Source organism: Pogoniulus pusillus, chromosome 12 (genome assembly GCF_015220805.1).
Source record: "Pogoniulus pusillus isolate bPogPus1 chromosome 12, bPogPus1.pri, whole genome shotgun sequence".
Lineage (NCBI taxonomy): Eukaryota > Metazoa > Chordata > Aves > Piciformes > Lybiidae > Pogoniulus > Pogoniulus pusillus.
The window spans coordinates 16,647,989-16,662,154 of record NC_087275.1 but is presented as its reverse complement, the minus strand read 5'-3'; the positions used below and the strand labels follow the sequence as shown (position 1 = coordinate 16,662,154).

The following is a 14,166-nucleotide window of genomic DNA, read 5'->3' as shown; positions in this document are numbered from 1 at the left end:
AAATTTGTGTTGCCTTTTTAATACAAACACACAACCTGAGATATTCCCTACTTCAGAAATAAAGGCTTAGCATTTCTACAATTGCCATTCCTCAAATGTATCATATACAAGACTAGTTATATTCTGAAATAACTGATTATCTGACTTGCCCGTTACAAAGATCTTTACCATTCCCTCCTTTTAATGTCTGTAGTGCTCATGCTAAGGGCAAATTAAATAGGTTTGTAACCAAACGGACTCTTTCACTTTAAATTGTATGTAGAATTGTACTCACAGAATTTATGGTGTGCTGTAGAGATTACATACAAAGGTTCGTTTGTAACCTATAACCGGATTCATTGATTTACTCTGACTGTGATTTAAATTAACCTAGCTGACTCTGCACTGAAGCAGATTAAGTGTGCCCACGCAGAGTCTAACACAGATCATGTGGTGGAGACATTAACCTTTAGCTGAAGGGTGCTGGATTGTAAATCTTTTAAACCCCCTCAGTGACCTGACAGTCATTTGTCTGTGCCTCAGGCTACAACTCTAAAAAAGAGGGGTAGCCTTGATCACAAAGACCACAATATTCTACAACTAGTTGTAATTTCTTTAACTGAGAGCTTTAATCAAAACCTGGCAATTAGCCTTGGGTGAAATTGAGACACTTACTAATAATTCTTGGTATCATGTAGTGCAGGTACAGATGTGCTTATCTGGCCCTCTGCAAAAAAACTATTTCAGACTGGAAATTGTTACCCAGATATTTTTGAGGACACAGTACAAACTACAGAAGATCTTTTAAGGGCATGTGAAATTATTTCTTCTACATACACATTATCTATAAGTTCTTCTTATAACAATTTTAAATCATTACAGAAGCAAAATGATTTGCACTTCAATTTCAAAAGGCCCTATCTTAAAACAGCAAGATCTTATTTTAAGCTTGTTTCTGGTAATAAGTAGACTTTCTATTTAAATACATAGTAAAATGCTATTCATGCTATTCAATTTCAAATGCTTAGCTTACCTTCACCTGACATAGTTGCTTTTGCTGCTGGTGATGCTACCCTTTTTAGACTAGCAGGACTTTCTGAGGAACCAGAATCCATGCTTTAGAAGAAAATAATGGTTATTTAGGAAATTAAATTTCTTGAGAAAAATTACTATTCTATATTAAAAAATTATAAAAATAATTCTTAAAAACAACAAAAAAAAAGCATCCATACAAATTTCCTGAAGTTTAAAAGAGACAGTAAATGTATAACTTAAAGCTTCTAAGTGCAATAGTCGTGGTTGCATTTACATCATTGCCTTAAATACACAAGTTTCTGTATCTCCTCTTCCTCAAGGAAAAAAAAAAAATCATTCTTATTTGCATTACTAATGCTAATGTTGTCTTCATTCTCCAAACATTTTGATTTGTTTCACCCTTTAAAATAAATGATAAGTTTAGAAGTAAGCTTTTTTTTTTGCTTTGGGGAAAAGAGAAGCTGTGACTTAGCTGTAATTTTATGAACTATACACTCATTTTTAAGTTGCAAGTCAAATCAAACTGAGATCATTCATTTAGTTTTAGATGCATGATTCAAAGACAACAGAGAGCAGTTTTCTTATTCCTCAAGAAAATTTCCAGGGTTGACAGCCAAAACCCTCCAGAAAAAGTCAAAACAAAATAATAATTAAAAAACAAAATTAACTCAAAATCCCAAACTATCAACGTTTGTACAGAGCAGTTTCTAAAGCATTTTAAGCAAGTGTGCAACTCTCTATATTTAGCTATTATACAATAGCAATAAACTATGGTAAAAGTAAATAAAATACCTTGTTGACTTCCTAATGGGGCCTGAAATAAGCTTCACATATGATTTAGGAAACCACCCCTTTTGTCCTTGAACCTCTCCAAACCACCACATATCTTGCTGCTCCAAAACTGTAATGATGTCGTTCTTGTTGAAATTAAGGTGGTTGTCTTTTTTTGCTCTCCAAGGATACAAAGCCTGTGCTTGAAGACCCTCCACTTTTTCACCCTAATGTAATTAGAAAAAAAAAAAGGAAAGCTGCTGAAAGAATTTTACTCTTATGCTAATTTTGTAGCAACAAAACACATAGTTATGCTAATTCTATATCAACAAAACACACACACTCTCCCGCAAACCTATAAAACAAAGCAAGTTAAACTTACAAAGTAGAACCAGAAACAATGTAATAAACCTTCAAGAAGCCATTTTGGCATGATGTAAACTGTATGGAAAATGATGCTTTGCCACACTGTACATACCAACTTCTTTTTTCTCCAGGACACTAAGATAGGCATAGTTTTTCATAACACATTAGCCTAGAAGAACAGAACAAGGAAAAGGAAATGCCAGAACAGATGGACAGAACTCATTTGATGTGAAGCTCTGCCACTGCTATTCCACTTAACTGCTTAATCCACTTTGGAGTGAAGGTTATCATCATGTGATTCAGGAAAGCTCCGAGGAAGTGACCCAAAAAATGGCATCCTGCCAAAACGTTTGGACTAGAGCATTACTGTCTAAAAAAGCCAGCAAGACTAGCAGAACAAAAACTGCTTCGTATTTAACTCTGTCAGGAATTTTGCAAACATCTGTACACTACCTGTTCATGACTCAAAATTAAAACAGCTCACCTACGTCAGGGGACTGCTTTCATACACGATCAGTGTTCCTCATTTGCTTTCCAAGCATTTGTGCTCAGTTAGAACAGTTTTAATGAGTACAGTTGCTCACCTGACCCAAGACAGGAGAGGGAGATGAACCTGTCACAGTGGCAGGAGTGAAGGCTGATCGCTGCCGCAGCTGTCCTGCACTAGGAACGGTCAAAGATGGCTGAGCTGCCCAAGCATCCCAGTTATCAGTCTCTGGTTTCTCACTAGCGTTTGCTGGCCATCTGGCAGGGGGGGGGAAGAAAAAAAAAAAAAAAGAAAAAAAATGAAGAAAAAAAACCCAAGGATGCCATTTCTGCTGATTTACATTGAATATAAACACGCATGCATGAAGATTGTGCAAAAAAATATTTCTATGTTCTAGCTTAATTCCTTTTTACTGAATATGCTATGAGCATTGTAACTCTAGTAGTGCAATTGAACAGAGATGGAATTAATTTATCTTAGAAAGGTAGTCTCTAAAAACAGTTGCTTGCTTTTGCTACTTAAGGTCAGTTGCTCCGGTAATTTAGTTTCATTTCTTAATGGTGCCTCACTGTAACAGAAGTTCAAGTAGTGCAGTCTTTGTTACACACAGTTACGAGTGTAAACAAAGCACCTACCTTAATTCTTCCCGTGTTGTTTATGCTGTTAGAATAATCAATTATTGCCCACCTAGACTGTAACAGTGTCCAAAGGCTATATAAGCAACCCTAATCCTTCTATCATATCAAGGACACAGTTCTGGGCCCCTCAATTCAAGAGGGATGTTGAGGTGGTGGAGCATGTCCAGAGAAGGGCAACAAAGCAGGTGAAGGGCCTGGAACACAAACCCTATGAGGAGAGACTGAGGGAGCTGGGGTTGTTTAGCCTGGAAAAGCAGAGGCTCAGGGGGCACCTCATTGCTGTCTACAACTACCTGAAGGGACATTGTAGCCAGGTGGGGGGTGGCCTCTTGTCCCAGGCAACCAGCAATAGAACAAGGGGACACAGTCTCAAGTTGTGCTGGGGTAGGTATAGGCTGGATGTTAGGAGGAAGTTCTTCACAGAGAGAGTGATTTCCCATTGGAATGGGCTGCCTGGGGAGTTGGTGGGGGCACCGTCCCTCGAGGTATTCAAGAAAAGACTGGATAAGGCACTCGGTGCCATGGTCTAGTTGACTGGATAGAGCCAGGTGATAGGTTGGACTGGATGATCTTGGAGGTCTCTTCCAACCTGGTTGATTCTATGATTCTATGAATTGGGATTCTCTTTGTATTGAATCTGAATATTATAGTTTATGAAGAGCACTAAAGGATGCACTATCCACCTAGGGCAGAAACAGCTTTGTCAAAATTACCATCTATTTAAAACAATAAAATCCAATATGCATCAGATATCTCCAGGAAGCTCAAGATTTAGGCTCACCCACATCTCCATGCCCCTCCCAGTAAAATGGCTGATAAAATATAAAAAGTCTAAATAACTGGAAAGCTACCTATTTGACAAAAAACTTAAAATGAACATATTATGTACAGCAATATTGCAATAAGACACTTAGATCTTAATTTATAAACATGTATGACTTTATCAAAAGACAAATAACTAATTGCCCCCACTTAAATGTGGTCAATAACACTGCATAGAGCATTATATTGAGTTAACAACACATGGAGTGAAGGGCACATTTTCAACTTGTATCAGTCTTATATGAATTATGAATAAGGAATTAATGAACTCTCTGTTCATTTTAACTCCATCATTAACACATTTTTGTATAATCCAAGTTGGAAACCTTAAATGAGGATTGGTGTCAACTGGTTTAAGAGAAGGAAGGTAAACACATGGGATTTCTACACGCTCACTTAGGAATGTCTCCCACTTGTGACGTGACCTTCTGTACTGCTTAGGCAGAAACAACAGGAGCATGGCTAAAGTTCCACAAGGCTGAGATTTCAACTATTTGCTACAGAATAAAATAATTTATTTCAAACAAGCTATTTTTGTTTTACAGTCTTAATGCTCTGTGTTAACTTCCACCACAGTTCAAAATGATTAAAAAGGACTCCATCACATTTAGGGTGATAATCACCACCCAAACATACGTTGAACTGAAGTCCGCCCAGTTATTGGCAGTTGTAGTACACTCTGTAGAAGCAGGAGTTCCTAGAGATGTAGTGGTTTCATGCACAGAAACTTTAGGTGCAGCCACTGCCTCAACTGCTGGCTTTACAGAAGCTGGAACTTCATTGTCAGGTATTTTCTCTGCATAATTTGCAGGGAACCATCCAGTTTTCCCCTTCAGTTCTCCACCAAGCCACCCTGGTTCTCCAGTCTGGCTTTCATCCACCTGTAGAGAATATAGCAAGTTAGAAAGTTAAGATGCATAGCACACAAATTATTTTTTTCCTTGAAACAATTAATTTCATTCACAGTAATTAACTTTCTCTAGTTAGAGAGACACAACATCTTCTTTACAAACACGAATTCCACCTAGGCAGAATTCTGTCGTTGTTATTTGATTTACCTTTGGAGGACTATGTCGACAGCTATTCCTTCTACGATATGTTAATAGGTAAGAGAATTTTTTGCAACACAGTAGTGCTTGGCAAGCCTTTTCTTCCCCCACCCCCAGGACCAAAAGTATTTCTTGGTGGTGAGATTAAAAAGTTGTGCTTCAGTTCTAATCCATGTGCCAAGCATACACTTTTAAACAGTTAGTTAAAAGTCTGTCACAGACTTGGGAAAAGTCAGCTCTAGAGAAAGCTTGCAAGTGTCGATGCTTCTGGTTTAACTAAGACAAAATGCAGTTTGAAAAAAAGTCTTTCTAGATCTTCTCATGCAGAAAATAAAAAAAAAAACCCAGCATATTAGGAACAACAATCAAACAAATACAAAACAAATTCACAAATTTGCAAATGTGTTTATACAAAACATTCCATGGCGAGTTCTCATATGGAACTCTTACCCCTCTGATATCACTAACAGATGAATCTGAGCTGTTTTTGCAGCTGTATTTTATTTCTTACTTATTATTACCACATTAAGCTACAATCGTGGAAATTTCACTTTGATATTAATTTTTCTTCAACGTTTCTCACAGTTGTTCTCCAGGCTCTACTGACAAGACTACTGACTTAGTCTGCTATTTCAGCAAATGCAGCCAGTTTAGATTCTGTGAGCCAATGCTAACCACACCCAGCAAGAACTGCAGAGGAAAAGCAACTGACTCTTTGCTAGCCCTGGTAAACTGATGGATGCTGACTAATCACCTCCACCTCCAAGCCAATGTCAGTTGCAGAAAACTTCTTAGATAAAAAAAAGGCCATAACTATACCCAGAAAAAAGTTGGTGAATTTGGTGCTCTAGCTATATAATCTCCTTAGTAGGTCAAAAGAGCCACAGATTTTGAGAAAAGCCTTACACACAACGAGGGTTTGCACTTTTGACATGTAAATAACGCCTACTCTGTTCAACAATCTGCCAGCTGCAGATTTTCCAGCAGTGGTCAAACCAGCAGTAAATCCAGGCGAGTAATGAAAAGTCAGAAGATCAACCCTACACTGCAGTTGTTTTCCAGCAACAGTTTCTCTCACGTCTTTAGGCCAGTAGCAATCAGTATTTCAAAATACAAACGTTATCAATAACAGTGTAGCTCAGGAGCTGGCTGTGCCAGGTAGCAGTACAGCAGTCAGAGATGCTTACATTTGTACTTCTAAATCACCTGATAAAATTTCCTATAAATTGACTATAAGTTTGAGGGATTAGTGTTGATAACAATGCTTCAGGAGTTGAAGTATGAGGAATTTTCAGCATGTGACATTGTACAAAGCCAACATATAGTAGCATCTCTAGCTAGTTGCTTCTGCAGTTTGAAACACAGCTATGAATTCACTCTATCACTTTTAACAAAAACAACCCAATTGGCTGCTTCTTTGGAGAAAAAGAAAAAAATAGTGGCAAAAACTTATTTGTTGCAAACTAGTCACTCCACATTAAAAGGTAGGACTATTCTTTTGCCCAGAAGTGACTGAAACCAAAGTTGTAAAGCTTCTGCCTCGGATTGTTCCTGAACTACTAATTTGAGCTGCTGATAGATTGCTTTGCCTTAGGCTAGTTGTGGACTCTTTGACTGCCTCCTATTGTAATCTGTACCCTACACTCATCTTCTCTTGCAAACCAATCAATTATTTCTGCTTTTTTGTTGGGTCCACCTTCTGTTGTAGTCCCTAAGACACCAAAGCAAACCCTAAAATAAATGGACTACATGCTTGACCGGTTCAATGTGGTTTTACTGCAGTGCAGGGCAAAATTTCCACTGCAGCATGGAACAGGATTGTTAAGGCAGCAGTGTGAGTGATGGGAGGTCACAGCAGAGGGCGAATTGTGGAAGAGAGGAGAAGCAGGCTATCGGTACCTGATGGCAACCCAAATAACCTAAACAATAACAACAGTCACATAGTTTCTAGTCTCATTCAGTTGGTAAGGTAGTAACTAGAATCACTAATACACAAAAGAAGCAGGACTGAAAAGTCAGAAATATGCTATGGTAGTGCTCTAAAAAGGGCATCTTTGAAATGAATCAGTGTCATACAGAAGCCACTGTGATTTTTCAGAAAAAAAAAAACAGTTTTGTACAAGCAGAGAAAACAAAAGGGCAAAATGAACCACAAAACAACTACTAGCAAAGGGTTTTTTAAATGACTGATTAAGGTAAAATAATTCATAAAGCAGCTGGTTAGGACACTCAAATTTATGCTCGTTTAATCCAATTAAGTTTTATACATGTATTCATGAAAAGGCACTTAGACTAAAGTTTTTATTCTATAATTCATAAAAAAATCTGGTTTCTCAGTTATTCAACTAAAACACAACTAGTATCTGCATTTGTAGTGCAGTTTTGTAACTTTAAATTCATTTGAACCTTTTAAAAATTAATTTGCTCTAATTTCTTCTATTTTTATACCCACTCTCCCCAAGTATCCACAACAAATAAACTATGCTGGACTATTTATTCCAAGGTACAACTAAGCTTTAAATGCACACTTCAATAGTGAATTATACTGGACATGGATGTATTTTATTTATTTATTATTCAACTATATTTTAGAGTTACAGCTTACTACTACTTAGCTCCAGTGACTGAACACCAAGTGGTAGGAATAATAGGAACAGAACTCTTAGCAGCAAAAGTAACAGGTCCAGGTAATACCTCTGTCACCAGAAGGGCTGGTTTTGCATTGGCCTGCTCCACACAGACCTGGCTTGTGCATCACTACCTGTGCATGCACACAGGAAGAGATGCCCTGCCTCATGGTAGATATTCACTCTACATATAAAAAACAAACCCCAATACCCTCACAAAAATTATTTCATCAAAGCTAAACAGAGTATCATGGTCTGTTTTGTCCATCTAACTATCCATTGAAATGGCCATTTAAATTCTTCCCCGCTTGTGGGCTTTTGATTCAGGTATTTTGAGACTGCTGAAATTCCTGTTACAATGCTGAAAATAAGCTCTGCATGTGAGGGGCCATATGCTGATTACACCTACACAGAAACTTTACACAGCAAGGCTGTCTCTAGTACAAAAACATCTATTCTAACTCCCAATCAGTGACTAGCCAAAGTGATGAGAAAATATTATCATGAATGTTTTAGGCTTTCCATGAAAGTTTCTTTAATAATTTCCTACTTAACTTATGTTATCCTGCTATCAGAGCTACTACAGTTCAGTAATTCACCTGCATTTCAGTGAATTATGCTGAAGTTTATTTCATTTAGCTATATGATATGAAACATAATCAGCAATAACAGAATCCATTTATTCACTTCAAGCCAAAGCCTAACAGCAAATGCCACCTGGACTTGCTTTTCAAGACAGCTATCCAAAGAATTCCATATATTGTACACAAATTCATACATTCAATAGCAATTTAACTTCTTGAACTGATGGAGACAAAAAGCTTGGTCAGGATTATAAATCAATATAGCTCACCAAAACTTAGAATACAGAATACATAGAAAGTTAAGCAGAGAAAGCAGAAATCCAAGTTAAGAGAAAGTAAAAAAATCCTGTAATTACAAGATGGAAGAATCGAAACAGCACAGCCTACATGCACACATTCTCTAAACCATTACACATGACCACGCATCAGTGCTACAGGTAACACTGGAAAGTCAGGCAGAAGAAAGCCCTCCTCAAATTTGCAAATACCTTTCCTTTCAGCATAAACTGTCATCCTCCTCCCATTTCCACCAAGACCCATCTCAAGGCTCATGCATGGCGTAAAAACGCATTACACTGTTGTAACAACTATTTACAAGCTATACATCTATTAAAGCCACAAGTCATTCTGACATAATGAATTCTGCAGTCCTATTTACAGTTTGTGTGGTATCTGCTGTACAGGTCTATGATTACAGGACATGACTGAACAAGCCCGAACACATAAAGCCACTTATAAACATTAAAATAGTGAGATGCTGTATTTGCCTATGCTCGAGCACAGTTATTCTAAGCAATAGTTAATTTTGTTGTAGACAGTAACTCCTAACTGTACAGGTCACCTTAACTACAGAGTTGCATTTATGTCATTAGACACACTTTAACATGTATGCTTGTAAATTATGACTTTCCAAAAGACATAACTGACTCAAACCTTTCAGAATCACAGGACGTGACAAACACTTAAGGACAAAGAAGAGTCTGAGAGTGCATTGCTCATTATCAAAAGTAAGTTGTGCTCCATTACACTTTAATTACTTTTGACAGTGTGAGCTAGTTTGTTAATTTTATCCAAGGTGAACTCAAAAACAAGTAAACTGCATGGTAACAACATCTGTATTTATGAAAATGAATGAATTGCATAGACTTCCTAACAGTCATACAGCACACTTACCCATTCCCTTTTAACCTCCATCAGGAAAGCAATGATTTAAAGCAAGGCACAATTTTAACACATTTCAGAGAAGTGTCTTATATTAATTTTTCTAAGAGTAGCCTACTTAAGCAATAACTACAGAGTAGGAAATAAATCCAACAAGATCCAGCCATCAGGCTTATTGTCAGAACTAAGTTAAATAAGGAAAATTGAGAGCATCTACCCTACTTTCATAGGGCAAGCCCAAAAGCAGCACATAAAAACCCTCAGACTACCTCGAAGTCTTTTTAAAACATGGATGTTCCTTAAAGTCATACATTTTTGCCAAAAATCTTATTTTGCTGCAATTCTTCCTAACAGTGATCAGTATTTCCCAAAGAAAAACAAACCACAACAATACCCAACATTTCATTTACAGACCTAGGCTACAATCTATTTCCTAAAGAAAGCAAGATAACTCAGCATTTTCCAATAGCCTAAGGAGATCCATGAACCTGTACTCTCTCTCATTTAACATCTGAATGACAAATACTATTTGTTGATGCAGAAGAGCAACACACTGCATTGTTATTGAAAGTGGCACAAGCTCTCTTTCCAGTTATTCAGTAGTGCTACTAATCCAGGGTTTCCCTTTTATTTCCCAAAAGCAGATTCTAATGTCAAACACTGCAGTATGACACAGATGAATCAACTGAAAAAAAAGCACCCAACCAACCAGGCAACAAGCCTGAGAGATGAAGGCTCATCTCCCCAGAATATATGCAACATATTCTTATCATTACAGCTTATAAGAGCATACAAAGAGTATTTTTATTTCCCAAATCCATTCTTACTGAACTAAACCAAAATACCATAGCTCTTAAAACCTATTTAGTTGAGTAGGAATGCTAAACAAATATATCTTCCCACAGGGAAACAGTTAGCATTTAACAGTTACAGCAGGAACTTGTGTTATGAACAGACATACACATGTCAAGGTTGTATTAGTAATATATTAATACACACACTTAACTGGAGCCATTAAAAAAGATAGCTATAATTTTAGAGATCATGAAAGACAAAAGCAGAATATTGCTTTAGAGTTAGAGGCTGACCATATGCTTGTATTTCATCATCTACTTAAAAAGAGGAAATTATTTTCTATCAACACACCTGACACCAATTTTTGATCTTTCAAAGTTTCCATTTTAAGACATTACATTTTATCTACTACATATCCTCTTTAAAATAAACATCAAAGTATCTCACAAAAGAGTTAATTTACTCTTTTTAAAAAAATAGTTATCATACAAACAATTTCAAGTTACAGTTATACTACATCATTACATTAAAAACTGTCACCAAAAGAGTTGTATAAAAAATGTGCAGTGTTACCACCATGTTTCACCACCATACAAAGACTATGTTGATGTTTATGTGATCATAGTATATATATTTGAGGCAAAAGTGTAGCTATCTTGAATTCACATAGTATTATACTGCAAGTCATATTCTCTTAATACAAGCAATCTTCCAAACTAAAAATTTCACACTGCTCTTGTATTATTCTTATTGTAAAGTAAATTTCCTATTAGAAAGTCAAAGCCAGGTTTTGACTCCACACATAACAGATACTCAATAGCAAGTAACAGTAACTTTACTCACTAAGTACCTTGGAGGTCAAGAAACATCTCACTGAGATAAAGCTTCTTTATAGGAACACTTCAAGACACATTGACAGACACTCAGAGCTCAGCATACTGAAAACTGATACAACCTACTCAGATTATGTTTAAACTTTACACTTGCAATGAACTACAAGTTAAAATTATCCATTATTATAACAGGGTTACTACGCCAAATTACATCATTCCAGTATTCCCTGGAACAGTTGTCAAGTCTGTAAAAATCTTGCCAAGTGCTAAAAAGCTTAATTAAATCTTTAAAGTAATATTACAGTTCCTTCTTACCATGACTATATCACCAGGCTGAATAGTGATTTCATCGTGGCTTCTTGACTCAAAAGGATACAGTGCTCTATAATACACTATTTTTACATCCTCCTGAGCAGAGATGGTTAGAGGAGCTTTTTCTGAGCAAAGGCCAAAAAAAAAAAAACACAAAGGGAAAACATAAAAATCAAACTTCATTGTTTTTAAATAGTCAAAAAATTCAGTTAAATTGGAGACAAAAATTAACAAACATTACATTAACTGTAAGAAGCATCTTAAAGCCATGTACATAAGGGAAATATGAAAATGAAATTATTTAATACGCAAATTTTCTTACTGTTTTCTCTTCTAAACATTAGCTAAACCACAACTATATTTTAAATTTTATGATATGAACAACTATTTAAAAAAACAATCATGTACTTACTATGTAACTCTTAGGATGCTTCATTGCTTCAAGGATTTTATAGGTTAAATCTGATCAAATATAGGTTCAATTCAAACAGTAACACTCTTTCATATATATATATATATATAAAAATGGTATTCCAAATAATTTTAGAGCCTGTTTGTGTAGCAGCTTCATTTGAAGCTTAACTCTATTTCCAAGAAAGCTGTTTCAAAAGGTCATAGTACATGGAGATTGGCTGAAAAGAGGTGACTTACAGAAGGTGTTTTAAAATAATTACATCCTAAAGATGAATTATGAAAATACAGAAAAAAACAAACATATGAAACTGCATTGCTCTTGTATAAAAGTACTTCCTCTTTTGCCTGTTTGATCACAAAAATGCTTTCTGCTACTCTGCATAAATAAAACCCAACGAAAGGTTAAGTCAATTCTAGATCTGAGCTAAAAGATAGGAGATAATTTCTCCTTCATGCAAGCAATCCTATGATAATTTTTTTGTTTAAATATTACATTCCAAATTAGTTCTATTGTATATGTACACTCAAGGAGGGGAACAATGATTCCCAATACAAGTGAAAATCAGGTTATAATGTAAAGGAAAAAGCCCTCAGCTGAGAGAGGTCATGTGCATAGCAGAAAAAATGTGAATTAAATCTTAGGCCTCAGGTCATGTTGCTCAGTAAGCAGCATGCACGGGGAAGGGAGAAGAGGAAAAATGTAACTAAGTGGCATACTGCTAATACTGTAAAAAAAATTCTCAAGGCAACACATTCCACACCAAAATACGAACTGTAAACAAAAGCACAGAAAGGTTGTTTGACACTTTGCATCAAGATCTTTCTACGTACTATAGCTAAGAGTTTCTCTGCAGTTGGCACTCCACTTTTTACTCTGCTAAACATCTCATATCTTACTTCAATAAGACTAGCAATCCAACCTTGAAACATCGAATCCTTCTATATGAAGTGGGAAGCCAAAACAGATAAGAATTGCTCAAGAGGCATGGGTAACAGCATTTCTAGAGCTCTTCACTCTACCTGTGTTTGACCAAGGAGCCTGGACTGCTGGCTTGCTTAGCTCTTGATGGGATTGGAAAAGCTTACTCAGTTTCTCTTGCATTTCTTGCTTCCCCTTATCCTCACCTTCCTTCTTCTTGGGTATTTCTTCCCTTTTTTGCTTTTCATCTTCCTGATTTTTTTTTTGCCACTGAAGTTCTTCCTCCGGCTGTGCTCGATCAAGCCGCTGTTTATCCCGCTCCTGGACTCTCCTGTTGGACAATTAAGCTGTTTTTAAAGCTAGTCAAACAAAAGATCACAGAAGCCAACTGTCCTTGTGTGTGATGTTGTACTATTTATGGCTTTTGTGTATCCTGTAAGAGCTGCTAATTTTATTTTGGTGAGCTATCAACCACTCCACAGCATCTTCTGACACAATGACTCCTCAAAGGCAAAGGAGATATATTCAGAAAGACTTGCTATGACTCCATGTGTTTGTGAAGTGTGAGCTGTGACTCTCAGACAAGTTGACAGAAGACTATTTCATATAACCTAGTATTAAGTGCAGGCCTCCACTACCTTGAGCTATCAATGTGATTCATTTTGACTCATCCGTTGAACCCATCCATATTTACAATACCAGATATAGAGCAACCTGAGCATGCAGCAAACACAAACTTGTTACACTATGGGGCTGAATGCAAGATGGGAAAAAATGTTCCAAGCTATTTTTCCTGTCAGAGTTCTTCAGAGATTTGTCAATGCTAAACTTTATCTTCTTCATTGAGGCTGTGATCTCTTCCCCTCTACAATGACATGAAAATAGATATATTTACCTGTGTATTTCTAACTATAGCATGAAATTTTAGTTATCTTAGACCATTCTCTTATTCTGCTTGCAACACTGAAAATTATCAGCTTGATCTTACTCATTCAGCATAACAGTGAAACCACACACCCATGTCTAAGTTTCAACATGGTCATTCAGCAGTATTTGTGTATTCTCTTTTCATAGCTTTCTATGGGATATATAAATAATATACAGTTGTTTTAGGTGATGAACCATTTGGAAAAAAGAGGGGGGGAAAAAAAGGAGAAAAAAAAAGCCTTGGTTCAAGAAACAAAACTTCTTGGCATCTATGAGCACAGACATAGCCCTTCAGTTCCATTTAACTGCAAAGGCTGCTTTTGAAAATCTCTTCCTAGGCAGTCTAATTTAAGCAATATGCCCCATTACACTGGTATTGCCAATTACCACTTTTCTTCACCCCACAAGTCCTTTCAATTAATCTAAACCTGTAGGTATCAGCTACAG

General features: G+C 36.5%; 1 protein-coding gene across 8 annotated transcripts in view; it reads right to left on the bottom strand.

Moving 5' to 3' along the window:
* ITSN1 (intersectin 1) overlaps positions 1-14,166 on the bottom strand; it is a 133,762-nt gene that overhangs the window by 47,310 nt on the left and 72,286 nt on the right. For 5 of the 8 annotated variants that reach the window (XM_064152466.1, XM_064152465.1, XM_064152471.1 and 2 more), the window contains 7 exons: positions 12,894-13,123; positions 11,463-11,584; positions 9,532-9,546; positions 4,735-4,979; positions 2,736-2,895; positions 1,807-2,012; positions 1,013-1,095 (listed from right to left, as the gene is read on the bottom strand). In XM_064152466.1, coding sequence (XP_064008536.1) covers positions 1,013-1,095; positions 1,807-2,012; positions 2,736-2,895; positions 4,735-4,979; positions 9,532-9,546; positions 11,463-11,584; positions 12,894-13,123 — 1,061 coding nt within the window. The remainder of the gene's footprint in view (positions 1-1,012; positions 1,096-1,806; positions 2,013-2,735; positions 2,896-4,734; positions 4,980-9,531; positions 9,547-11,462; positions 11,585-12,893; positions 13,124-14,166) is intronic. The other 3 variants (XM_064152467.1, XM_064152469.1, XM_064152470.1) reach the window with 2 other exon arrangements.